This window comes from Arvicanthis niloticus, chromosome 8 (assembly GCF_011762505.2).
Source record: "Arvicanthis niloticus isolate mArvNil1 chromosome 8, mArvNil1.pat.X, whole genome shotgun sequence".
Classification (NCBI taxonomy): domain Eukaryota; kingdom Metazoa; phylum Chordata; class Mammalia; order Rodentia; family Muridae; genus Arvicanthis; species Arvicanthis niloticus.
In genome coordinates, this window is record NC_047665.1 from 42,603,796 (window position 1) to 42,631,226 (window position 27,431).

General features: G+C 41.4%; 1 protein-coding gene and 1 non-coding gene across 5 annotated transcripts in view; both read right to left on the bottom strand.

Moving 5' to 3' along the window:
* Amph (amphiphysin) overlaps positions 1 to 5,852 on the bottom strand; it is a 186,252-nt gene extending 180,400 nt beyond the window's left edge. The window contains exon 1 of one of the 4 annotated variants that reach the window (XM_034510012.2): positions 5,599 to 5,852. In XM_034510012.2, coding sequence (XP_034365903.1) covers positions 5,599 to 5,667 — 69 coding nt within the window. In that variant the 5' untranslated portion in view covers positions 5,668 to 5,852. The remainder of the gene's footprint in view (positions 1 to 5,598) is intronic. The other 3 variants (XM_034510006.2, XM_076939331.1, XM_034510010.2) reach the window with 3 other exon arrangements.
* An 18,151-nt stretch (positions 5,853 to 24,003) lies between these two features.
* On the bottom strand, positions 24,004 to 24,131 carry LOC117714451 (small nucleolar RNA SNORA17). The gene has a single exon (XR_004607533.1). It is a non-coding gene; the product is annotated as a small nucleolar RNA SNORA17 (small nucleolar RNA).
* Between the last annotated feature and the right edge of the window lie 3,300 nt (positions 24,132 to 27,431).

Sequence of the window (27,431 nt, forward strand, 5' to 3'; positions counted from 1 at the left end):
GGTTGGAAAGTCTAAGGAAGAGGAGCTAGAGTGTGTCCAGAGCCTTTATTACCCATTGTCTGGGTGGCAGAAGGCAGATGACAGAGAGAGAGAGAGAGAGAGAGAGAGAGAGAGAGAGAGAGAGAGAGAGAGAGAGAGAGAACAGGCAGCTGCAAACCCTAATTAATTAGCATTCATTCATTCCTGAGGCTGTGTTTCTCATGGCCTAAGCTCCTCCCATTAGACCCCTCCTCAAAATTCTCCTGTATGAGAATTAAGAATATATGCTTTTTGGTGAACAGTAGATCTTTCTCAGAAGGAGGTAAAAGTTTGAAGTAGGCAACACCAGGGCCTTTGGGAAATTAGAAAGGGAAATCATGATGTATTCCAAAAATTGAGTATTCTTAGCATTACCAGACATAACAACCAGATAAGCTATTCTTCTGCAGAAAAGACTCCTAGACTCACAGAAAGAATATTCTAGGCAAGCAAACACACACATACAGCCAGGCAGTGGTGACACACACCTTTAATCCCAGCACTTGGGAGGCAGAGGCAGGTGGATTTCTGAGTTCTAGGCCAGCCTGGTCTACAGAGTGAGTCCAGGACAGCCAGGACTACACAGAGAAACCCTGTCTCGAAAAACAAACAAACAACAAAACACACACACACACACACACATACACACACACACACACACATACACACACTGGTAAAAGCTGTGCTCACACCTAATAATAAACCCAAATGTCACCGTCAACAAAGGAAGAATTCTCAGAGAACCCACATGCCACATCATTAGACATGTGTTGGGAGACAACGTTCTTATTTTTTTTTTCATTTAATTCATTTGAACCATATGAGTCTATCAATATCTGAATGACTTATTAAAATGGAAATCCTACACAGTTTGACCTACTAATTATAAAGATTTTTTCATGGACAGGACTCATAAGAATGGTATCTTCACAGAAGAGCAAAGCAGACAAAGAGCAAAATCCTTACAATTTCACAAAAATCAGAGGAAGAATGATATTTAAGTCTCCCTTAAGGTGATGCGTTTACTGTTTGGCGTGGTGGCATAATCAAGGGAGAAAATAATAACAAAATATGACAACTGACGAATGTCCTTACATACAAGAGCTGCTATAAAACAAGAAAAATACAAGCCACACAAAGACAAGCAACAGGCTTTAAGAGACAAGTCCCAAAAGGACATAAGCAAAATTACTAATAAGTAATTGGTAAGTGGGGAAAAGGCTCTCTTAACAGAATCAACACCAAGGGAATTAAAAAGCTTGGACACAAAAAGACAAAGAACTAGAAAAACGAGAGGACAGATCAGGGTCTAGAATGACACAAGCCATTCAGCAACTTGATCTGGAGGCACATGTCGATATCCATATACGCACGCTCACCAGCTGAATTTATAACACTCTTTGTTATAACAGTCTTTGTTATAGCATGGGATGTGTAGTGAAGAGGTGAGTGCAGATGGCCTGAGTGCTTGTCTATGACTTTCAAATATGCATGGACAGTGAAGTCAATAAATAGCTGTAGAGACGTAATTTTAAGGAATCTTGTGGTTAGTGAGAGTTGCTGCTGCAAATCAAAGCTAGAAGTTGGGGAGAACAGAAAGGACACTGCTAGGTATTTCCTACTAATATTTGATTTTTTAAAGTAATAAGTACATTAATTTGATGAAAAATTTTAAATATTAAATGGTTAATGATGAAACATGTGGTTGCTCCCATAACCCTGAGGAGAGAGCCTTCTAGAGATCCCTCAGTGGCAGCTTCTATTCTGCTAGCCCAGCCCCTACTTTCTTCTGCACTCTGAACCCTTTGTCTTCTTCCACTGTGAGTGCACACAGTTCAAGGCCTTCCAGTCCCATTATTCTAGCAATGGCTTATGACTTGGGTCCAATCAACTATACTCTCCGTCTTTAGTCATGGGAAATTTTCTCTTTTAGAGTTAGATACAAGATCCACTGGAGCCAGGGAGTGTTACCAAAAAAGAAAAAAAAAATTATGGAAACAATGAAGGATAGAAATGTCTTTTCCTGAAGCCACTAAGAGAAGGAAGTAGAAAGACATTGGAGCCCTGACTCCATGGAGGCCTCCAGTTTGTCTGATCTTAATCAAAATAAGGTACTGTGGGAGAGCAATGGGCAAGCCCTGGACTGCTCAAGTGCAAAGTAGATTTTCTGTGAGTTAATTGTGTCACCAATTTCTTCCTAATCTACAAATGAGAGTAGTGAAGGTACATGGATTAGTTACATTATTTAATATGTATAATACACATATATGTGCATATAAGTATGTATGTGTAAGAATGCATAGGCATATAGCTTATTACATACAAATTAATATAGGAAAAATCATTCAAATATCCAGGCAAGGTCCAAATATAAGTTATTATATAGGTTTATTATAAGTGGTTAAATTCCTTTTTTCTTTAAGTCAGTCTGAGTTTTCTGAGAGTTGACAGGATCCTGACTTACCCACCTCAGAGAAAAGCCATGCAACACACTTGATAGATTTATGCATCCTCACATAAACATAAACATTCATTATCATAAAAAGACTTTTTAAAAGTAAATGAAAAGGCAGAAAAAATGTTTTAAGCCTTAAAATTAGTAGTATCATTGCCCTTACATGTAACACGATGGACACTGTGAAAAGGGAGTAATAACATGAAATTTCACAAAGTGAAAATGAAGAATAATGTAACAGTTCCATTCCCAAAGTGTAAGCAAAGGGCATTAATAATAAGCTAACTTTTCCAGTGATACATCTAAATGCTATTACTCAGTGTTGGCTGGTGTCCCATAGACTGATGGAAGAAAAAAAAAAAAAAGGTATTAATAGTCAGGAAGCAATTCAGCCGTAAGAATGTGCATATTTTTAGAAATTGACCTAAGGTCATAATTAAGATTATACACAAATATTCTTCCTAGTCTTACTGGCTTGCATTTATTTATATGAAGAAACAACTGAGAAATGAGTAGACAAAAGTGGAATTCATTACAGCCTGTATGCCCCAATATTGTATTCAGTCATTTATGTGCTGAGGTAAAAATAAGTACATGATGGAAGACAGTTCACAATTATGAAACAAGATAAATGGCTTACCCAACTGCACAGTTAAGCCTGTTCAGTTGTATAGACATGTGCATATGTATGTGGAATGCCTAGTAGACTAAACTAGTAGATGCCAGATAATAGTAAACACTCTGCACTCTATCTTAGCCAAAAGGCTGAGAACTGAAGAGAGTAAAATCTCTAAAAAGCAGAACTATGAGATTCCTAATCTGTTGCATTTAGTTCCTGCTTACATGTACATTTAATTCTTCTTCCAATAAACTTTAACTAACTTTTAATAAGAAAAAAAATGTGTTTTAAATTTGTAGAAAGCTATATGTCACCTCTAAGAGTCATCTCAGTAAGACATTTGCAACCAAACTGCTCAAGCAGACTGAGAAGAAAGTCAACCTTCTTTAACAAAATTTGCTTTATCCGAGCAAGGAGCAAAGGGTCTGTCATTCAGTTAGTGAAATGGGATGTCTGCATTGGGAAGAAGAGACCAAAGAAGCAGACGAGGGGACCAATTGGGGAACCCAACAAGCACAGCTGCCAGATGGGCTTTGCTGGGCAGCTGCACCCCCTCCTGCCAACCATATTCCAGTGCTTCGAAGAGGGCACAGAACCCGTCCTCTCAGACCCTTGGTGTCTTAAGTCCCTTTTGCAGTACAGCAGGCGCAATACATAAGCAATGGTCTCAGGGAAGAAAATAAGAGAGACTTGAAACCCTGTGAAAGGAACCATGAACTCCCAGTTACAGAAGAGGGGACAACCATTCACAACTGCCAGCATAATATACATTTGGATCAACAGTTCATACAGGCCAGGACGCCGTGTCAGAAACATTACAGTTCCCTTCATTTGTTTGGACCATATTAACAGCTGGTGACCTAGATTAATATGTGAAAAAGCAGACCATATCACAAAATTACTTCACAGATGGAAAGCCTAGTAGGAGAAAAGCCACAGACGATTTAAGTGATTATTTGAGGTGGAGGTGGGGACTACAAGTAGGTGAAATAAAATATGAGAAATGACGACAGTCTTGTCAAAATCTCGTGTTTGGCAAACATCTGATATCTGGTTATTATCTGGAAAGCATCCGGGGGACAGAACGGGGCGAGTAGCTTGGCTAATTCAGCTTCCGAGGGAGTGGCAGGAGGAGGATCCTGGAGTTGAGGATGAGCTTGAGTAGATATTAAAAGCAATACAATCCTCTTACAGTGGTGCTGGGAAGGTGCGTGCGTGCAGGGAGGGAGGACTACATGCAGCCACAGAACCTGGCAGAGCTCCTGCTCCTGGGCTCAGCCTTTGGGGCAGCTCGGAGTGGGGACAGCTCGAACTTCTAAAAGAGGGTAAATGCTGTCAAAGTGAGGGACAAGGACAGTCTGATTTCCAGAAAGCACCAGACATCCTCATCCCAGGGACAGAAACTAATGTCCTATGAAGCAAATGCAGCTCAATTTACCACTGGCCCAGGTTCACTTTCAAATACAATGTCCAAGCTCCAACACAAACGTCCTTTGCTCAGGACAAACAAAAACCCCATAGGGGTCAGATATAGTAATCAGGGAAGCTAGGAAGCCCAGTGCCTGTAAAATGCACACACACACACACACACACACGCACACACACACACACAGAGAGAGAGTCCAGAGCTGGGCTAGCTATGGACAGAAAAGACATAAATTACAATAGTTAATTTATTCTTAGGCTTGCCAAACACTGTGACCTCGGCGCCTCTGATAGGAGTAGGTTTTGTTTTGCTGCTTCTTAAGTACAGAAACAAGCATTTTTTGCAGAGATGTGCAGAAAACTCTGAGGTCGAGGTTGTTTATTTTTGACCTTCCAGAGGGCATTGGCTTCAAAAACCAATACGGATACTTAGGGAGAAAATGTGCATTCTCTGGAACTCCAGTTCACCGCTGTACTAAGGTGTTGGTTGTTTATTAGCCATCCCATTGGTCGTCCATGCACATCTGGGTCTATGCACATCTTTGTTTAAGTCGTTGGTTTCGACCGACCTCACTTAAATAGCCACAACACCCCCACCCATGAAGAGATGCGACAATCTCCCTCCCGGATCTGCGGTCGTGGACGCCTAAGCTGCTTGCGGGAGAGCTTGAGCTCAGGAGGTGCGGGCGGGCGTGGAGAGATGGAGGCGCCCAGGGACGCGGTCCGCTAAGGGTGCAGCCAGAGAGCAGCTGCACCTGCCACCCCTGGTCCCGGGAGGCGTGCCCAAGAGAGTGGCCACCCTGGGCGGGCTCTGGGAGTCTGTAGCACTCAGTGCCTTGCGGGGCAGAGGTCTGCGGGTTCCCGGTGTACCCACTGCGGGACCGTGCCCACGCTGCCTGAATGGATCCTGCGGGGCTGCAATCCCTGGGAGCAGAGAGAGGGGACTTCTCCACCCCGGGCTTGCTCGGACTCCGCAGCGCGCCGCACCTGATCCCGCGGCCCTGCAGCGCAAGGCCAGCACTGCCATCGTCCCCGCACCGCCTCGAGCCACCTGCCCCGCAGCCCGCCGCCCTCTGCTGACCTTTTCCTGCGCGCGGTTGAGACGCTTTTGCACGTTTTTGGCGAAGATGCCCGTCTTGATGTCGGCCATGGCTGCTGCGGTCCGCAGAGCTGGAAGAGCAGAGCGCGCAGCAAGCCGGCAGCGACGCGGAGGAGCCTAGGAAGAGGAGGAGGAGGAGCGGGAGGAGGAGCAGCTGAAGCGTGAGGAGCCGAGGAGGCAACGGGTGAGGGAGGGGCGCGGCGACGGGACTGGCTTAAAGAGATAGAGCCGAGGAGGCAACGGGTGAGGGAGGGGCGCGGAGACAGGACTGGCTTAAAGAGATAGAGCAGAGGTGCGGCCACTAGGGGTGACACTAATAGTAAGGTGCATGCATGGAGGGAGAGAGGGAAGAAGCCAAATGCCAAGCATCCACCGTGATGAAGGATGAAGGAGGTCAGGAAGTGATAAAGATGTAAGACTTCCCTCAATCCCAGGTCCTGGAGGCAATGGGGGTGGGAGCGGGACAAGGCTAACAGGAAGTTTGCGAGGAGGAAAGGCTATGATTCTGTCCCCCAATTAAAGAACATGAGGAGGTGGAGAAGAGTCTGCAAGGCTCTAAAACACCATATGAATTCCACCTCAAAATACCTTGAGAAGTAATGATTCCATCCACCATCCAGAGGCTCAAACCTGTGTGTGTGTTGGGGGGAGGTGTGAGGGGGAAGAGGGATGTGGCTGGAAAGTCCCTGCAGGGCAGCTTGCAAGAGAGGAGTAGAGAGACCAGTATGACACTTATTTTGACTATGAGGCTTGGGAGTGGGAAAGCCCATGTTCAGAAGGGTCAGCTTCTACACACAAGTGCTGCACTTGGTCAGCTCTCAGGTTCCTCTGCTACAAACCCTGGCACAACAGTTTTCCCCATAAATAATAAGTGAGGCCAGCAGTCAGGACTTCCACATCTCCAGGTCGATTGAGGCCTCCTTATAAACCTTCTGTCAGTTGTGTTGGTCGGTTTTTTTTTGTTTTTTTTTTTTTTCTTGAGACAATGTCTCGATGTAATCTTGCTGATTAAGCCAACTGTCCCAAGCAAGAAAGGTGGAGAGGAGACCTGTAGTCAGTATAACAAAGTTATATTTTTATTGTGTTGAGAGTCAACACACAAAGTTCACACTCTGAATTCCCAACTATGCTCCTAAGCCTATCTCCCCACGGTTGCTCATCTGTGCCACAAATCTTAGCTAAAGGACAGATCCAGTCTCTAACAGTAGTCTCTGGTACAACCCAGGGCTGACTCTACAGACACAGGACAGATCACGGTCTCTCTTGATATGCAAAGCAGAGCCTTGCTCTTGGTTTCTGCTTATGTTCCACCCAGTGGGCATTATCAAGGCCTGTGCCAGGTTATCTTGAGCGAGTGATGTCACTGGGTTCTGGTTATCAGGTACAGCCTTGGGTGTAGTGGGGTTTGTGACAAAGCTATTTTTACATGTCTAAAGGGCTTTATTTTTCCTACACTCATTACAATGGCTGTCCTGGAACTTGCTATGTAGACCAGGCTGGCCTCAAACTCATACAGATCTGCCTTGCTCTGCAGATATGTGGGTTTAAAGATGGCCTCCTTTGACAGTCTTAACAGAAAGAAGTGGTCTTCTGTGTACCTGGCAAAGGCTAGGCAAAGAAGGAGCTCCAGAAGCTTCTGACAATGGGCAAAGTCTTCACTTTTGGGTTCATTTAGGGTTCCATGAGTAGAGAAAGAGAGGTGGCATCCAACAATCAAAAGTCAGAGGCTGAGCAGGCACCAAAACAGGTGACTATCCTGCTCCTCCTCTAAGGCAACTTAGGTGTCCTCTCCCCACAAACCAGTCCCTAGTATTATTCTTCTGTGAGCCGCAGTCCCAGTGTCTTGGTTTTGAAATGATGCTATTGCCACTTGAATGCATAAGATGTGACCTAAAATCAGTGTGCCAGCTGAAGGACTCAGCCGTGAAAAGATGGACAGGCTTTCTACTCTGTGGAGCCCTCTATAGTCAAATAGGAAACTCAACCATCCTGATATCAAAAGTAAATAAAAACAAACAAGCAGTGGCTATGGAGAGGCCACATGAAAAGGGAGAGGTTTTGGCTGAATTAGAGAGGAAAACACGAATGTCACAATTATTCAACCAACTTCCTGGCTGAATATAGAAACACACACACACAGAGGGAGAGAGAAAGAGAGAGAGAGAAAGAGAGACAGAGAGAGAGAGAGAGAGAGAGAGAGAGAGAGAGAGAGAGAGAGATTACCAAGCCCTGTAGAAGGGCTGTCCAGTGGATCCCAGTCCAGAATATAGAATGGTAAATAAACTCCATTGTTTCATAAACCATAAACACCTTGAATAGCTAATCTGTTCCCATGAGTTTTCCTTAAGATTATCTGTCCGATTTGCCTGGTAATTAATTGAATCCCAGGGCACAAGACTCTTGATGCTAAAATCAGGAGGTATTGTGCGAAGCAAGAAGGGTTGCCCTCACTCCTGTTTGGAGCATTCCACACAAACAGAAGTTTACCTTATAGAGAAATGAGGAGAAAGCTCATTTTTGCCTTTGGTCAACATTCAGTGACAAAGACAACTGAGAAAGCTGGAAATTTTAGTAAGTTCTCTCTACTGAAGGAAGAAGGATTCGGAGCCTCAGCTCCGCCCTGAACTATTGACTGTGAGAATACAACCTTAACAATGGCAGAAAAGACCAGAATGCACTGGAGTTTAAGTTCATGGTCACTCTTAGAGTATCAGTGCCTGCGCCCTCTCTGCTCTGGCAGTGAACTGACCCCAACTCCCTCTGTAGATAACAATGCTCTCTCCTTATAAACAGGGAAGAGTCATTTCAACTGTGAGCTGTACTTTTCCCAAAGCTATCAGTCCTCGACAGAATCACCCTTTGTCTCTCTTGCAATTATCTTCCAACTGAATTCTTGGCTCTCAGCATATATCACTGAAATAAAATGTCAAGTTAGTAATATTTCTTATTATTTGAGTGCTCAGTTCTAACTCTGTATCAGGAGTCTTGTAATTTCCTGGTAATTTTATCTGAAAAGTGTGCTGGGTATTTTATGTTAAACAATTGTTAGGTACAATCTTAGCACAGTTTACCAATTTAGAGGTAGATAGGTACCTGTTTTCAAGTTACCATGGGGTTCATTCTAGGCACTCTGAAATGCTGACCAAGCACTTTAGCTGGTACTTAGGTTTTGTACATTGTTCTTGCAAGTCCCACTAGACTGGATCATGAGCTCTATGTTGCCAGGCATGGTGACAGAGATCAGAGATGCTTCTTTAAGAAGAGTGAGCCCGAGATTCCTGGATTATTTTCCCATTTCACATTAAAACTTTACCTCTGACCCTGCCTCCTCTGTCATTCCCTGTAGGTCTGATGCTTCTGCCTGTGGTAGAACAGTTCTAGAATGTCACTGGGGGCTTCCCTTGCTACAGGAGGTTTCTGTCAGTGAGACCAGAGCTTTAATAGATTTCTTGCTCTTCAGTGGTCCCTCTCCTGGAGGACACCACGACTGCAGTGTGCTTAGACCACTGTTGGTACAGGGTCAGAGCCTTAGCCAGGCCAATTTGCAATGACCGTGCTTCTCTTCAAGTTGGGAAGTCAGATAGCTTTGATGCCTTTTCTGATTTCCCTCAGGGACTTTCTCCTACCTCTCTGACCTTTTTCTTCTACAGTTGCATTTATATTTAAGCATCACATCTGGTCCACTGGGGATTTGTGGTGTCTCTGTAAGATGATTGAGTCCTCAGAAGCAGGGTGTAAAATAAGGGATGTGAGCATGCCATTGGCTTCCCCTGGGTTCTGAGAATCCTGACAGCCTTTGTCTGTGCAGTGATGCAGTGTAATACTTACACTGAACCGTAGAGTGAAGTGGGTGGACCAGCTCTTTTTTGGAGTGAAACAATTCATGTCACAGATTTTTGGAATGAGAGTTTGTAGGGAAAGTATAATAATTAGACCCCGCTACGGGAAATCTGATAATCAAGCCTGGGAGTTTCTTCATCCTGGTTATAGCCCTCACACAATGAACCTGACTGCACAAGGATGACACCATTTTTGTTGGGTTTCTGGCAATGCTGCTGTTGCTGCTTTTCTTAAGTACCTTTTTTTTCATTCGCTTTACTCTTACCCTCCTTTTTTCTCCTCTACACTTCTGACACCCGATCTATCTGGATGAAGAGCTGATGTGGTCTCTCTTTCAGCTGTGTTCTGTTAATAGATATTGTATAGGGTTCCATGCGTTGTTGAGGTAGGTCCTATATTTTAATACTGTCCCTAACATTTCATTTTATACCTTTGCTTTCATTTTATTCCTTGTAATTTTAAATACAAGATTGCAGTTTAGCCATTGCTGACTTTCTTTTTTTTTAAATGTGATGTATTTTCTTACACCACTGATTTTTTAAGAATGAGACAAGTTTCAGCCCCCATCGATGTTATCTGTTTTACAGGTACCATTTTTTCTAGCTCAAACAGCTGAGAAAAACTGTAGATTATCTGGAGATATTGCCTGCACAGCTGCAGAATGGGGGCTATTTCCTACCTCATAATTCTAATTGGGCTCTGACAGGCAAAGGTCTTTGTAGGTACATATCTGAAAGATAACATATGGTGTATTAAAATGTTAGTTGATGTAAAAAGTTAAAAGATTTAGTACAACAAGTAAAAACCATTTTCTATAAAATAAAACAATACAATCTCTAAATCTGGCATGCCAGAGGTGTGTCGATGTTTACAGAGTAGATGAATCTGTTTTAACAAATTTTGTAATGCAGGCAAAAGAAATCTTCAAACTGTGTGCAAAGGTGCAGCATGGTAGACTTCCCACTATGCTACTGGAACAAAGAAAAGTATGTAGGTCAGGTTCCATGTCATCCAGCAGTTTGCGAGGCATGGTGGTGTCTTTTTTCATAATCTTAAGACTAAAATATTCTAATGATATGAGCATCTTGTTGTAGAGGGTGTCGGATGCCCAGAACCAGCCATGAGGCCAGCTTTTTACTCCACAGATGTCCCCAGTGCCTTTCTCAGAACCACAGAACTCCCTGTAGCAGGTTCAAGGAATAGCACAAGTAGGTCTCAGTGGCTTCATGTAATATTCAGGTGGTGAGACTGTGCTTATATGTATACTGTCTTCATTCTGACACCACTGGGTATAACCACAGTTTTCTAACTTCTTTTGTCTCTTCTTCATGTAAGTTAACCACTTTCCTTCTCAACCAGTCAAGGAAAAAGGTCACTTATCCAGCCAATTATAGTTTACTGTTTATGAAAATTTAACCACAATTCTTTACAATTTCTGAAGTAAACCTACATATATAATTATTTTATATCAATTTATCTTGTAATTTGAGAATATAAAATAGTTTTCAATATTTATACAAAGTTTTCAAAAAGACAACATCACTTCAACTCCAGATCTTCATGCATAGAATACAGAATTCTGTATCCAATCTTTATTTCTAGTTCATGTTTCTCCCTTCCAAATTGGGTGATGACTCAAAATGTGGATTATGATAGGTTTTGATAATGGCTAAAATCAATTCAGAATTACAGTTATCACAACTCATCTTACATATGTTTAATAGCGTGGACATTTGTCAGCTCCTGACTTACAAAGTTTCATTAGTTTTACCAACACTCTTCGGGAAGGAAATACCTAGATGTGCTTTACCTGCGTCTAGCTGTTTGTCAATACTAAATAGGTGTTATAATTAGGTATTTGTTGTGACTTAATTAGTTACTTCTTTCTAATTATGGACTTTTTGATGTCCTTTTATAGGTAGTAGATAATAGTCTATCTACTCTCTCAGGCAAGCATAACAAGAATTTTGATCACATTCAAGTTATAGCTATCGCTTGTACTTGCTTCCTTGTTTGAAGGATGAAGTGAAGTCTAATTTTATCACAAATATTAAATAAAAGTGGAAGTAAATTTAGGATGTCCTGAAAAACAATATCCTGCAAATTCCAGTTATAAGTGATCAAGTACTTATAACTCACAATAGTTGCCATAGTTAGAGATTTACTACTGTAAGCAGACACCATGACCAAGGCAACTCTTATAAGAACAGTTAATTGGGGCCAGCTTACAGGTTCAGAGGTTCAGTCCATTATCATCAACACAGGAACATGGCAGCTTCCAGGCTGGAATGATGCAGGAGGAGTTGAGAGTTCTACATCTTCAACTGAAGGCTGCTAGAAGATTACTGGCTTCCAGGCAGCTAGGATGAGAGTCTTAAAGCCTACTCCAGCAGGGCACCACCTTTTAATAGTGCCATTCCCTGGACCAAACATATACAAACCATCACATTCCACTCCCTGGTCCCCGTTGGCTCGTTCAAACATACGAGTCTATGGGAGCCATACCTAAACATAGTGCAAAATACATTTAGTCCAGCTTTAAAGGTCCCCATAGTCTATAGCAGTCTCAACAATGTTAAAAGTCCAAAGTTCAATGTCTCTTCAGAGATTCATCCAATCACTTAACGTAACCCCCAAAGCAAGACAGAAAACTAGCTGGGCAAACTCCAAACTCTACATCTCTATGTCTGATTTCAAGGCAATCTTCATATCTCCAACTCCTTTTTCATCTTTGTTGACTGCAACACACTTCTTTCTCCTGGGCTGGTTCCACTCCAAGTTAGCAGCTTTCCTCAGCAGATAGCCCATGACTCTGCCATCTCGAACATCTTGGGGTCTCCAAGGCAATTTCAATGAATGTTACAGCTTCTTGTTTAAATGTCTGGGACTCACATATGATCTTACGGGCTCCTCCAAAGGGCTGGTGTCACTTCTCTAGCTCTGCCTTCTGTAGCACTCTAAGCTCAGGTTAATCCACTTCATTGTTGCTGCTGTTCTTGGTGTTCATCCCATGGTACTGGCATCTCCAATACACTGGGTTCTTCTATGCAACTAGGTTTCACCAGTAGCCTCTTATATGGTGCCAAGCCTCAAATCTTTTGCATGACCCCTTCAGTCCTGGGCCATCAACTGCAACTGAGGCTTCACCTTCAATGATGGCCTTCCACTGCCTCTCACAATGCTAAGCCTCCGCTGCTCTTCATGACTCCTTCATGCCTTCAAAGCCAGTACCACCTGGATGACGCATACACATTATCAATACAGCTGCAGCATGAGGTACAACCTTGGCTATTTCGAGAACACAGCTTCTTTGTGCTCTCAGAAATCATTTCACAGATTTCACCTCAGTGATGCTGGGATCTTCTTAATCATCACTGATTTCTTAGTTCCAGCTAACCAGCATCAGTTGTCCCAGTAGTCCCTTCTATTCTTGACTTTAAAGTCAAAGCCACATGGCCAACGCTGCTGAGTTCTGCTGCTTATAGGAACTGAAATATGGCCCCCTTGTTCTATTACATTATCACTAGATTTCTGTTTTCTAACTCCTTCACTGCCTGAGTTTGGCTGTCCTGGATATTGCTCTGTGAATTGACCTTAAACTCAGAGATATGCATGCCTGTCTCCTGGGATTAAAGGTGTGCACCACTATGCCTGGACTTAAGCTTTTTTTTTTCATCTAGAACTTATACTCTGTCCCAGGCTGGCCTTGCGCATGGAGATCTGCTTGGCTTTATCTCCTGGGATTAAAGGTATGTACCACCATGCCTGGATCTAAAATTAGCTGAGTAGGATCTTGCCCCAAAGTCCCTTAATCTGTCATCTCCTAGAACATAGGATTCAATTTTATTTCACTTCCTGGTGCCCCTTTAATACTTGAATCATATTTTTATATTTTTCCTTTCTAAGCTTGCTACGCTTGTTCAAAATGCTCTTCATAAGACTTAACCAGAGAACAAAGTCTCTGGTGGCCTTTTTTTGAGACTTCTTTTGTTAATGCAATTAGTGTAAATCTCTTTACCTTAGCCTCAGGTAGATTTTTCATACAAGAGCAAAATGCAGCCACATTCTTTACCAAAATACCACCAAAACTGTCTCTACACCTCGTACTAAAATTCTCCTCTGAAATCTCTTGGGCCATGTCTCCACAGTTCAAATCACTCACAGCAACAAAGTCTTCCATATTTCTACTAAGATGGCTCATTAAGACCCACTTAAAGCATTCCACTGCTTTCCAAATCCAAAGTCCCAAAATCCACATTCACTTAAACAAAAGCATGGTCAGGCCTATCACAGCAATTTCCCACTCCTGGTACCAACTTCTGTTTTAGTTAGAGTTTTACCACTGTGAACAGACACCATGACCAAGGCAACTCTTATAAGGGCAGTTAATTGGGGCTGGCTTACAGGTTCAGAGGTTTAATCCATTATCATCAAAGCAGGAACATGGTAACATCCAAGCTGGCATGGTGCAGGAGGAACTGGGAGTTCTACATTCTCATCTGAAGGCTGTTAGCAGAATACTGGCTTCTAGGCAGTTAAGATGAGGGTCTCAAAGCCCACACCCACAGAGACACACCTACTCCAACAGGGCCACCCCTTCTAATAGTGCCACTCCCTGGGCCGAGCATATACAAACCATCACAATGGATGAACGGGAGTCAACTCACTGACAAGATGCATATCCAAGTCCGAACTAGAGTTCCTACTGAATGCATATTTCACACCATCTTTAAGTCAAAACTCACTCTTTAAATCAAAATTTTGTAAATAGTCTTCAAATTAGGGCAACCACCTATAATTTGATCCCATGGTATATTCTAATTCCATATTTCCTGCATCACTACACTTTTCCACTTTTATAATTTTAATAAGTCTCCAAATAATTTCTTAGCTACAATGATAATGTACCACTTATGAAAGACAAATGCTAAGTAAGAGCCAAGATTTACTCTTGACAGGTAGCCACTGGTCATTGAAGGAAACGCTCTATTAAACCTCCCAATAACTCTAGTGTGCTTCAATACTGTGTTTGAAGTGCTATGCAACCAGATGCAAAAAAACCCTCTACCTCAGACAAATTACTTGAACATCACTTAGTACATTATAAACCAAATGAGAGGTCAGGGAAATAAATGACATAAAAATTATAATTATAATTATAATTAGCCACAACCCTTTATGAGAAACAATGAGATCTTTTGAGTACCTTATATTACTTTCTCTACAAATAAGCTATGAAAATCCCATGTACAGTGTGGGAAAGGGCACATTTGTACTGCTTCATACCTGTCTGGACAGTTGACAAACAACTTTTATCAGGAATCGTTTTCCAGATTGAGCAGGTCTCAGTGTTTAATAGTGCACTATCACTTTAAACATCTTTAAAATATTTACTTTTTTTCATACACAGATGCTCATCAACTTAGGCTAGAACTATGTACTAATAAGACAATCTTAAATATACCAAAAATCAAAATGCACTTCATAGAGCTAACCCACCAAATGTTACAGTTTAGTGTCATGGTAACTGTAGAGGGTTGGTTCTTTCTCCTCAGAGGGGATGAACGGGAGTCAACTCACTGACAAGATGCATATCCAAGTCCGAACTAGAGTTCCTACTGAATGCATATTTCACACCATCTTTAAGTCAAAACTCACTCTTTAAATCAAAATTTTGTAAATCAGGCACTGCCCATGTTGCCAAAAACTGGAAAACTATTTTTGATTAGATTTACCCATGTCTGCCAGGAGTTGGAGTTGCAAGCCTTTCATCCCAGGCCTTGAAAGGCAGAGGAAGGCAGATTTCTCAGGTCAAGCCCAGCCTGGTCTACAAACCAAGTTCTAAGACAGTCAGGACTACACAAAGAATTCCTACATAGAAATAAATATTTAAATACCCATGTCTGTATTTTTGGAAGAATATAGTCACAGTGTGTACTCACCTTTTACTATGTGATAATTCCCTAAACCTCTGACTTCTGCCTGCCACCCCCTTTTTCCAATGCTACAACCCTTCCGAAGACACCAATGGAGCTCTTGGAGCTGTAGCTATGGGTACAGCAGAGGCCTTATCTTCATCATATGATTCCTCAAGACAGTGCCCCTCATTCTGAGCTCTCACTTTAGCCAAAGATGTTGAGGCCATCACATCTAGATTCAGAAGACCTGGACTAATTATTGTTTTCTTGGGTTTTGTTTTGTTTCTTTCTTTGTTATTATTGTTGTTACTTTGATATTTGTTTGTTTGTTTTAATATTACAAAGACATGCTTCTTTTCCTTAGGGAATGTCTCATCCTACTCCAGAGGCCACACTATGTACCAGCTACTCTGCAATGACCTCACTCTTCTCTTGAAGACCCAGAACCTGTTTGTGGCTTAGGACTAGCACCACAGCAGTCAATGGAGTTGAGTGGAGAAGAGAGGAGGCCATCTTGTTGATGCTACTCAATTTGTTGACAGACCAACACTGAAGCTCAGACTTCCAGAGCCTTCAGAGGACTATCTAAGGCAGAATCTATTGTAGATAAATTTCTGTTTCCTAAGTAGGAATATTGAAGTCTTTACAAATGTTACTTTAGCCAGCAAAATTATTTGGATATAAGATCTGTACACACATAAGAGATATATTTAAATGAGTTCATGGTAGAGGAAGGTGACTCGCCAACCAATGTGACTGATGTCCAGATAAGCAAAGCTACAGAGGCATACATACAGTGAAAAGACAGGCAGAGGGGAGAAGGCTTCATAATAACATAAGACAGGACTGGAGTTGGTCTGCTTTCTGAAGAACTCTATGGCTCAAGTGTTCCTGGCCTCACTAACAAGTCGGTGTTAGACGTATGACCTTCAGAACTGTGGGAGAACCAGTTTTTATTTTTAAACCCATCCAGTAGGCATTGTTTTGATATGGCAGACTCTAGACACTTATATAGTATCCAAGTATTTTCCTCAAAATAGCAGATCAGAAAATTAGCTCTCAATCCCAAAAACTTACATCATTTTCCTAGAATAAGGACTCCAGTAGGGGGAAGGATTCGTATTCCTCTGCAGCTTCCTTTTGAAACTGTGGTTTTTGTTTATTTTTGAAGTGTATCATTTGACATTGTCATTGTTTTAAATAAAATGGAAACGAAAAAAGAAGAAAAAAAGCCAGTAGTGCTGGAAAGAGCCAGTTGCCAGGTAGGTTCTCTGAAAAAGGCTCTGAGATGGGAGCATACCCCCAAGGCTTCTCTTTATGTAGGATTTCCCATTTATAAGAAATTTTTAGAAATATACTTTGAGAGTACAAAAACACCCTGTTTCTTATCTAACACTCCCTACTCCAATCAAGAAAGTAAAATGTTTTGACAAAACCTGTTTTCACCATAAAGGATTTTTTTTTGTTTTTTTTTAAAGCTCTTCAATGCTGCAGTGTTGAGAGTCAGTATCACATTGTCAGAAGCAGGTTTCCCCTTTTCATTTACTTAATACATTATCTCCTTATCCACACAGAGTCTTGGATTCCTATTTTTTAACCTATTTTTGTTGATTTTGATGCCCAAATTATCTCAGATCTAGCCAGTAAGAGAGACTTTCATTTTTAAAAGTGCACATCCTCTGTGGAGAAAGAGGAACACTCCTCCATTGCTGGTGGAACTGCAAGCTGGTAAAACCTCTTTGAAAATCAATCTGGCAGTTCCTCAGAAAATTGAAAATAGTTCTTTTTGAAGACCCAGCTATACCACTATTAGGCATATATCCAAATGATGCTCCAACATATAACAAGGACACATGTTCCAGTATGTTTATAGCAGTCTTATTTATAATAGCCAGAAGCTGGAAAGAACCCAGCTGTTTCTCAAATGAGGAATAGATACAGTAAATGTGGTACATTTACACAATGGAGTACTACTCAGCTATTAAAAACAATGACTTCATAAAATTCGCAGGCAAATGGATGGAACTATAAAATATCATCGTGGGTGAGGTAGCCCAGACTGATAAGTGGATATTAGCCCAAACGTTCACAATGCCTACAATACAAGAACCCACAGACCATATGGAGCTTAGGAGGAAGGAAGACCAGGGTGTGGATGCTTCAGTTCTGCATAGAGGGAAAAACAGGATGATCATTTGAGTTGGAGGAAAGGGGAACTTAGCGAGAGAGGAGAGGGAGAAAAAAGGGACAAGATCAGGTACTGAAGGGGACAAGAGAGAGGTACAGTGAGTCAGGAAAATATGTAACAGTTGGGGATGAAGAACTGGAGATAGCCATCGGAGGATCCCAGACTTCAGGGAAGTGAGAGGCTCCCAGGACCCAACAGGGATGACATTAGCTGAAATGTGCAGCAAAGGGGAGATAGAACCTGTAAAAACCACTTCCAGTAGATAGGCATGACCTCCAATCAAGGGATGGGGCCACCCACACACCTCAAAGTTTTTAATCCAGAATGTTGCTGTCCAAAGAAAAGACAGGAACAAAAAAAATAGAGCAGATACTGAAGGAAGGGCCATCTGAAGAAGATCCTACCTGGGGATCCATCCTGTCTCTAGACACCCCCCCCCACACACACACACACATTGTCGCTGCTGCCATGAGGCACTTGCTGACAGGAACCTGGCATGGCTGTTTTCTGGAAGGTTCTGCTAGCAACTGATCAATGCAGATGATTCCAACCACCAGACTGAGCTCAGGGACCTTGGTGGGATAGCTAGCAGAAGGACTGAAGGAACAGAGGGGGGTTGCAATCTCAAAGGAAGATCAATGTTAGCTAGCCAGACCACCCAGTGCTCCCAGGGACTAGACCACCAACCAAGGAGAGCACAAGGAGGGTTCCAGGACTCCAGATACATACGTAGCAGAGGATGGCCTTGTCTAATATCAATGAGAGGGGAGGTCCTTGATCCTGTGGAGGTTTGATGCTTCAGCATAGGGGTATATTGAAGCAGTGGGGCAAGAGTGGGTGGGTGGGTGGGAAATCACCCTCATGCAAGCAAGGGCGAAGAGGAAGAGGGCAGATGTGGGATGGTAAGGTTGTGAAGAGGTAACTGGGAAGGGGGATATCATTTGAGATGTAAATGAATAGAATGGATTAATTTTTAAAATGCACATCCTTGGTGATTTTTGGAGTTACTCATTTTTGTTTTGGTTTGGTTTGGTTTCCAGAAAAATTAAATATTCCAGTCTCATCTTATATTTCATCTACCTATGCCCTGGAATAAGCCATTTCTTCATAGGCTCCTGATTTCTTCTGATGTAGAATAATGTTAGTGGCAAAGACATAGACTCTAGGTTTGTTTATTGCTAATGATTGTCATTGTGTAGAGGTTGTCAGGTAGCTGAGTCCTATGCATATGTGTGTTAAATAATAATTTTTACTGAGGTTTCTAATTGAAATTCAGACAATTTTCTTGCTGGAGTTCCTATTCAATATTTAAATCACCTGTCTACTATAACCCAGGAGTGAAACAATTTCACTAACTTCACTCATTTTCTCTTTTCTATAATACCCACCAAATATTTTCAGAATATTTATATCACTACAACCCAAAAGTCTATAAAGAATAGCTCTTGATTTGGCTGCATTTTTATTTTAGTCAAAAATCAAAGGAATACTTTCAAATCTTACTTTGGACTTACAAAGCAATGGAACAGAATAAAAAGCCCCAAAATAAACACTCAGGGATGTGGTCAATTGGTCTTCACAAAAAAGTCAAGGCCATTCAACATGAAAAGAACAAGCATTTTTAGACAAACAGTGTATGGAAACCTAGATATACCTAAATATAAATAAAATAGGTTGGACTCTTACCCTACATAACACCTAAAAGTTAAATAAAAATAGATGAGAGATTAACAGCAATGGCTGCCCTTCCAAAGGCCCTGAATTCAATTCCCAGCAACCACGTGGTGGCTCACAAACATCTGTAATGGAATCTGATGCCCTCTTCTCATGTGTCTGAAGACAGCTACAGTGTACTCATAAAAAATAAATAAAAATAATTTTTTTAAAAAAGGCATAAGACCTCACACTGTTAAATATGTAGAAGAAAACATAAGTGGAGAACTTCATGGTGCTGGGTTTAATAAAGAAAGATAATTAGAGTTTTATTAAAATTGAAATGCATGCTTCAGAAAAGAATTGAGCCGCATAGTTAAAAGAAACTGTATCTGAGATATGTTTGCTTATTGTAGATCTGATAAAAGAATAATATAATATGGAGAAAATTCTTACAACTCATCAAGAACAAAGTAACCAAATTAAAAATCTGAATGGGATGCCCTCAGAAGAGCTTTGTGAGGTCAGAGACCTCACATGACTGACTTTCTGTTTCCACTGCTCAGAGTTCCCTCAAAACACACCCCCATGAAATCAAAGACTGCCTGTCTACCCACCTATTAACAGAAATAAGAGTAACCTTTAAAAATGACAATTAATATTGAAATCATTGAAATCCCTACGTACAAAACACAAGTACAATGAAAAAAAAACATGATAACTTATCATCTCTAAGGACTACTAGTCTCAAAGTAAGGATCCAAATAAGAATAATCTGCATAACATTTCAGACAGAGAATTCAAAAAACAATTTTTAAATTTGTTAAAAAACAAAAGAATTAAAAAGCAAGAAAACAGATGAATGAAACAAGAAAGTAAATTCAAGATATTAAAATGGAATTAGAATACTGAAGAATGTATGAACACTGGAAAAATTCAGTTAAACTCATTGACAAGTTTTTAAATGTATGAATAGAACATGCTAGGACTTTGAGACACCAGGAAATCTATAAATCATGAGCACTGAAAGAGAAGACCTCCATACCAGAAGATTAGAAAATGTTTTCAATAAAACTATATCACAAAATTTCCCAAATCTGAGGAAAGAGGGAGCTGTCCAGATAGAAGATGCAAACAGAATACCAAATAGACAGGAACAGAAAAGAAATCTCTACATATACAGAACAAACAACTTATATTGATAGCTGCAAGAGGGAAACACCAAGAGTATTAGCAAGTTAAGCATACTACACCAATGTACTACTGTGCAAAGCATTAAGACCAAGAAGGGTTTGGAATGAGGTACATCAAGTTCTAAAGAACCTCGGCTGTCAACTTAGACTACTATACTTATAAAAATTATGATTGCAAAAGAAACAAAAACACTTCACAATATATCAGAGAAGTAACAAGAAAAATAACCTGGTAGGTATGCCTTAGGGATTTTGTATACAAGAACAAAGCATTCCCAAAATTGATAAACAAAAAGAAAAAATAGTAAAATTGTGCCAGAGTAAATTAAATAGAAACAAACAAAAAACACAGTACCAATAGTGAAAAATACAAAGTTGATTGTTGTGGAAAGATATATAAGATCATTAAATCCAGAGCCAAACTAAAGAAAGAAGCCATAAGATATTAATAAATTGGAAATGAAAAGGGATCCATTATAGCAGTCGCTAATAAAATCATAAGGAAATCATAAATATATACTCAACTATGTTGGAAATCTAAAAGAAATAGATGAATTTTTAGATACATATGAAATGCCAAATTTGAAACAAAAAGAAATAAATAATTTAAATTGACCTGTAGCAAAAAGTGAATTGGTAACAGTACTAGAAAAAACTTTCTACCAAGAAAAGTTTAAATAGACTCACTTGGTGAATTTTACAAGACATTCATAGATATACCAATTGTTCTCAAACTATCCTATGAGACAGGAAAAGAAATAATAGTACCAAAAATAGTTTATGAAGCTAAGATTACTCTGAATCTAAATCTAGAAACACAATTAAAACAAAAACTGTACAGCAATCTCCCTGATGAACAAATGTTTAAGTATTCTTAACAGAAGCTTTACAAACCCAATACAGGAACACATCAACAAAATCGTTTACAGTAATCAAGTTGTTCTGATTCCACAGATGTAGACATGGTTTAACATATGAAAATGAGTAAATTTAATAAAGCTCATAAACTTACCAGGAGACAAAAAGTCACATGATCATCTCAATAGATTTATAAGTGCAGAAAAAAAGTCAAAGCATTTCCACTAAGACTTGGAACACGATAAGGTGTTCACTTTCACCTGTCTTAATCAGGCTAGTACTAGAAGTCTTAACCAGAACACTAAAACAGGTGAAACTGATAAAAGCAATAAAGCTAGGAAAGGGAGAAGTCAAAGCATCCTTATCTGTTGATATGATCTGCAGATTAGAGATGATAGAGTCTCCAAGAGGATACTGACAAAGCTAGCACTTTCAGGTGTGAGGACATGAGCAACACTCACACTTAGCAACCTTCCTAAGTGTCAACAACAAACATGGGGATGAAGAAATAAAAGAAAAATACTTAAAATACATCTAATGACAGACATGAAAGGCCACAACAATGAAGACTGGAGGGAAAATTTAAAGTAGGGAAGAAAAGATCGAAAGGCCTCCAATGCTCACAGTCTGGAAGACTGTGTTGTAAAAATAGCTCTTACTAAAAGCAATCTACAGAGTCAATTTAACCTAATCAAAATTCCAAAGATATTCTTCACAGAACTTAAAATTACATAAATTGATCTGAAAGCACAAAAAAACACCTTGGATAGAAAAAGCAATCTTGAGTGGAATATAAATATAAATTTACATTTATAATAATATATAACTATAACAACTGTATATTATTGTTATTAATGTAACATACTGTATATAATAATTATTTATTACTGTTATTGTTTTAAACTTTTTATTGGTTCTTTGTGAATTCCACATCATGTACCCAAATTCCACTTCTCTCCCCCATGCCTCATACCCACCCTCTACCCTTGAAACTTCCCTCTCAAGAGAGAAAAAAATCTTTTTATGAAGCTGAAGTGTGTCACAGTGTGTCCTGCTGTGTCTACATTTCTTTGCTTACAAATGTTCATTGCAATGACTCTTTGGCCTAGTCCAAGACCTCAGGATTCTCCTACTCTGTCAATACTGGATCCTCACTGGGACTCCTCCTGGATACCCTGCTGTTGCCCTGGGCCATGGTGATTCTGTAGTTTTGGATGTGTAGAACCAGCTTCTTCATGCACTCAAGTAGTTCATCCATAGTGTAGATGTTGAGGTGGATTAATTCAAAGCCCTGGACCTGGGCCTGAAATGTATCTGAGATGGTCAAACTGCCAACTCTTATGTCCTTGGGGCCAGCTCACCTGCAACTCCTATCACCAGGGCCTGCTCTACTCTGCTGCCCAGGTGAGGTGCAGGGCCAACTCACAGTGTTGTAGCTGGTGAGAGATGGCCGATTCTTCCACTCTCATGACCTTGGGGAAGCTCTACCATCTGTCATAGATGGTGAGGTACAAGGGAGGGGAGGAGAGTGTCTCTTCTCCTGCTCTCATGACCTTGGGGCCAGCTCTCCCATCTGCTATAGGTTGCAAAGGATAAGAAGAAGGCATCTCTCTCTCACCCACGCCCTCAGGATAGCTCACCTACAACTCCAAAATCATGAGTCAGCTCTACTGTGCTGCCTAGGTAAGGTGCAGGGCCTACTCTCCTGAGTGCTGCAGCTGGTGAAGGGCAGAGACAGCTCTCCTGCTCTCATGGTCACAGGCTCAGGTTTCCCACTTTCTGCATGTGGTAACTAGTGAGGTGGGGGAGGTTACTTCTCCCTCATCCACACTCATACATGGGAGATGAGTATTAGGACCAGCTATCCCATCCTCCATGTCAGGTCATCTGAAACCCCAGCAATGCAGGAGTTGGGAGGATGTTCGTTCTCCCAAGTATTGCAGTTGGTTAGGGGCCGGGTCAGCTCTGCTGCTGTCACACCTCTAGGGCCAGCTCTCCCATGATGCCCAGGTGAGGGGTGAGGCCACTTCTGCATAGGCCTTAGACATCAACCTATCCCAGAGTGGCAACACAGACTAAAGACCTCTTGGTCTTTAGAGGTAAAGAGAACCCTGCTGTTTCAGGGCCACAGACCCAGACATGATGCCTGTAGCAACATGCCTTACCATGGACCTTACCATGGTCTCAGGTGACATCACTGGCTACTCACAAAAGGCTGTTCCTCACTACCTTCCAACTACTACTCTAGTTCAGCCTCTCTTCACTATGCCTGCATCCTTCTGTTTCTCTTTCTTTTCCAATTCTTTACCACTTACTTGCTTCTTCTCTTAGTGGTGCTCAGTATCTCTGCGTGTCTGGGGTCATCTCAGTAGTGGTCTAATGAATGCTATACCCTGCTCTTGCATTATGGCACTGGGCACAGCGGTGGGGGGTGGGGGGCGGTCATCTTGAACATGTCTTCCCCCAAGGCCTGAGTGGCACCAGACTGGTGTTCATTTCAAGCTAGCTCCCTGTCTGAGCCTTATGGCATCAGTCTGGTGGTTGGTTGTCTTGGGCTCACTCCTCACCTGTACTTCCCAATCTGTCTCAGGCTTACTCCTACTGGCCCACTGTCCCAGGCAGGGTTCTTGTAGACTTCAGCTTGCTTCCTGTCCTGGGAGTCTGTCCAGGCCTACCTGGTACAGGACTTGTGGTCATCTCAGGCTACCTCTCTGTCTGGGCCCCCTAGTGCAGGACTGGTAGTAGTCTCAGGTTCCTATGGTCATAGGCCAGAACACTAAGCACAGACATAGACTTTCTCCACTCTGCCACCTACTGACACACATGTGACACAGCAGCCACATCTGTAATGCCTCTATGGGCTATTATTATTACTATCATCATCATCATCATTCTTATTAAGCTTGATTTAACACTATATTCATTTTCAAGATATCTTACTGATCCTTAGCACCAGAAACAGCATGGCATTGGCATCGTGAAAACAGACATGTTTAACATAACCGAAGATCTGAATATAAACCCATGCACTTACAGCCACCTAATGTTTAGGGGGAGAAATGCCAAAAACACTCGTTGGAGCAAAGCAGCCTCCTTAACATATTATATTAGGAAAACTGAGAAATCTACATGTAAAAAAATAAAATTAGATCTGTGTCTTTCATCTTGTCAAAATTAACAAACAAGTCCTCTTATAGGCCCAATCAGCAGCTGACTGAGACAGATGCAGATACTTACCCCCAACCATTGGACTGAAATTGGGGACTCCTATGGTTGAATTAAGGAAAGGTTGGAAGACGTTGAGGGAGGGTGATCCCATAGAAAGACCAGCAGTGTCAACTAGCTCAGACCCCTGGGAGCTCTCGGACACTGAGCCACCAACCAGGCAGCATACGCTGGTCCTAGCCACCCCCACCTACACTGGACAATATATTGCAGAAGACTGTTAGGTCTGGCCTCAGTAGGAGAAAATGCACCTAACCCTGGAGCAACTTGAGGCCCCAGGGAGTGGGGAGGTCTGGTGGGATGGGGGAACATCCTCTTGTAGACAAAGAAGGAGGAATGGAAGGAGGAACTGCAGGAGAGGGGACTGGGAGGGGTAATGGCTGGATTATAAAAAGTAAAAGTAATTTCAAAAATAAAATAAGAAAGTAAAGTCTTAAGAAGAGAGTTCAAAGTTAAAAAATAAATATATTCTGTGTTTAAAAATGGAAAGGAAATCAATGACAGAGGTTACTTGGACCCTATATAACTTTGTTTCGATTATCAACATACAAATAATTATGTGTTCAGTAATTATTTTATGAAAGTTTGAAATAAAACAGATTTAGAGAAGGAGGGGACTGAAGGATGGAATACTAGGTGACATCTCTTCTTATAGAGATTCATATATGATTCATTTTACATAGTTTGGATAATTAAAATATGCACATACAATAATGCTTCATACAAGTGATACATGTTAAGAATTGCTAGGAACTTCTGCCTTAAATTCTGTAAAGGATGATTTTGAGATTGCACATTTATTGGAGATGATGCCCTTTCAGATTGAAGTTGATGTTTTGACATATGTATCCACTAAAGTACAATGATTTTTACATATTATGAAACCAAATACACTGACTTTAATAGAAGAAGGGAAAAGCTTCAAACACATGGGCACAGGGGAAAATTTTCTGAACAGAAATCCAGTGGCCTACGCTCTAAGATCAAGAATTGACAAATTGACAAATTTACCTCATAAAATTGCAAAGCTTCTGTAAAGCAAAGGACACTGTCAATAGAACAAAAGAGGCAACCCACAGATTGGGAAAAGATCTTTACCAATCCTCCATCTGATAGAGGGCTAATATCCAATATATACAAAGAACTCAAGTTAGACTCCAGAGAATCAAATAAACCTATTTTAAAAATGGGGAACCTAGCTAAACAGAGAATTCTCAACTGAGAAAACTCGAATGGCCCAGAAGCATCTAAAGAAATGTTCAACATCCTTAGTCATCCAGAAAATGCAAATCAAAACCCCCCCGAGATTCCACCTCACACCAGTTAGAATGGCTAAGATCAAAAACTTAGGTGACAGCAGACACTGGTGAGGATATGGAGAAAGGGGAACACTCCTCTTTTGCTGGTGAGATTGTAAGCTGGTACAACCATTCTGGAAATCAGTCTGGCAGAAAATTGGACATAGTACTATCTGAGGTCCCAGCTATACCACTCCTGGGATACTCCAACATTGAATAAGGACACATGCTCCACTATGTTCATAGCAGCCTTATTTATAATAGCCAGAAGCTGGAAAGAACCCAGATGTCCCTCAACGGAAGAATGAATACAGTAAATGTGGTAATTTACATAATGGAATACTACTCAACTATTTTTAACTTCATGAAATTTGCAGGCAAATGGATGGATCTAGAAAATATCATCCTGAGTGAGATAACTCAGTCACAAAAGAACACATATGGTATGTACTCACTGATAAGTGGATATTAGGGAAAGAGTGTGGAATATCCATGGTACAACTCACTGACCACATGAAGGTCAAGAGGAAAGAAGATCAAAGAGTGGATGTTTCAGTCCTACTTAGAAAGGGGAACAAAATAATCAAGGGAAGTAGAGGGTGGGAGAGACTTGGGAGGAAGAAAAGAAGGGAAGGGGGAAAAGAGGAGCAGAATCAGGTATGGGAGGAGATGGAGGAGATATATAAAGGGCTAGGAAATTGAACAGAGGTATGTAGCAATGGGGAAAGAGAAACTTGGTGTAGCAACCAGAAAGCCCCAGATGCCAGGAAAGCAAGTGCCTCCCAGGACCCCACAGGGATGGCATTAGCTGAAATACCTCACAAATAGGAGGGAGAACCTGTTGAACACATATCCAGAGGTTAGGCATGCCCCCTGCCCCCAGGTTGAGGGATGGGGCCACCCACTCATCTCCAAAATTTTAACCCAGAATTGCTCCTGTCTAAAGGAAATACAGGGACAAAGAGTGGAGCAGAGACTGAAGGAAAGACCATCCAGAGACTGCTCCACCTGGGCATCCAGCCCACATGCAAACACCAAACTCAACACTATTTTGATGCCAAGAAGTGCTTGCTGACAGGATCTGTCTCCTGAGAGGCTCTGCTAGAGCCGGACCAATGCAGATGCAGATGCTCGAAGCCAACCATTGAACTGACCACAGGGAACCCGATGGAGGAGTTGGGGAAAGGACCAAAGGAGCTGAAGGAGACTTATCTGGCATCAATGGAAGGCAAGGTTCTTGGTCCTGTGAAGGCGTGATGCCCCCGTGTAGAGGAATGCTAGGATGGGGAGGCAGGAATGGGTGGGTGGGTGGGGGAGCACTCTCATAGAAGCAGGGCAAGGGAGGATGGGTTAAGAGATTTGCAGAGAGGAAACAGGGAAAAGGGAATAACATTTGAAATGTAAATAAACCTTACAGTCCTACAGTCCTACAATTTTGGAGAGATCTAATCAGACTTTAAAGGAAATGCTCATAGAACAGAAGGAGGGAATATGGAAATTCCCCAAGACAGTTTAAATAATGCTTTATTGACTTTCAATTTTTTGAATGCCAATGAGACATCCAGCACAGCTACTAAAATACACTACATTTTAGAAAGTGCTGATGATTCACCTCGGTCTATATGTGATAACCTTAGAACAG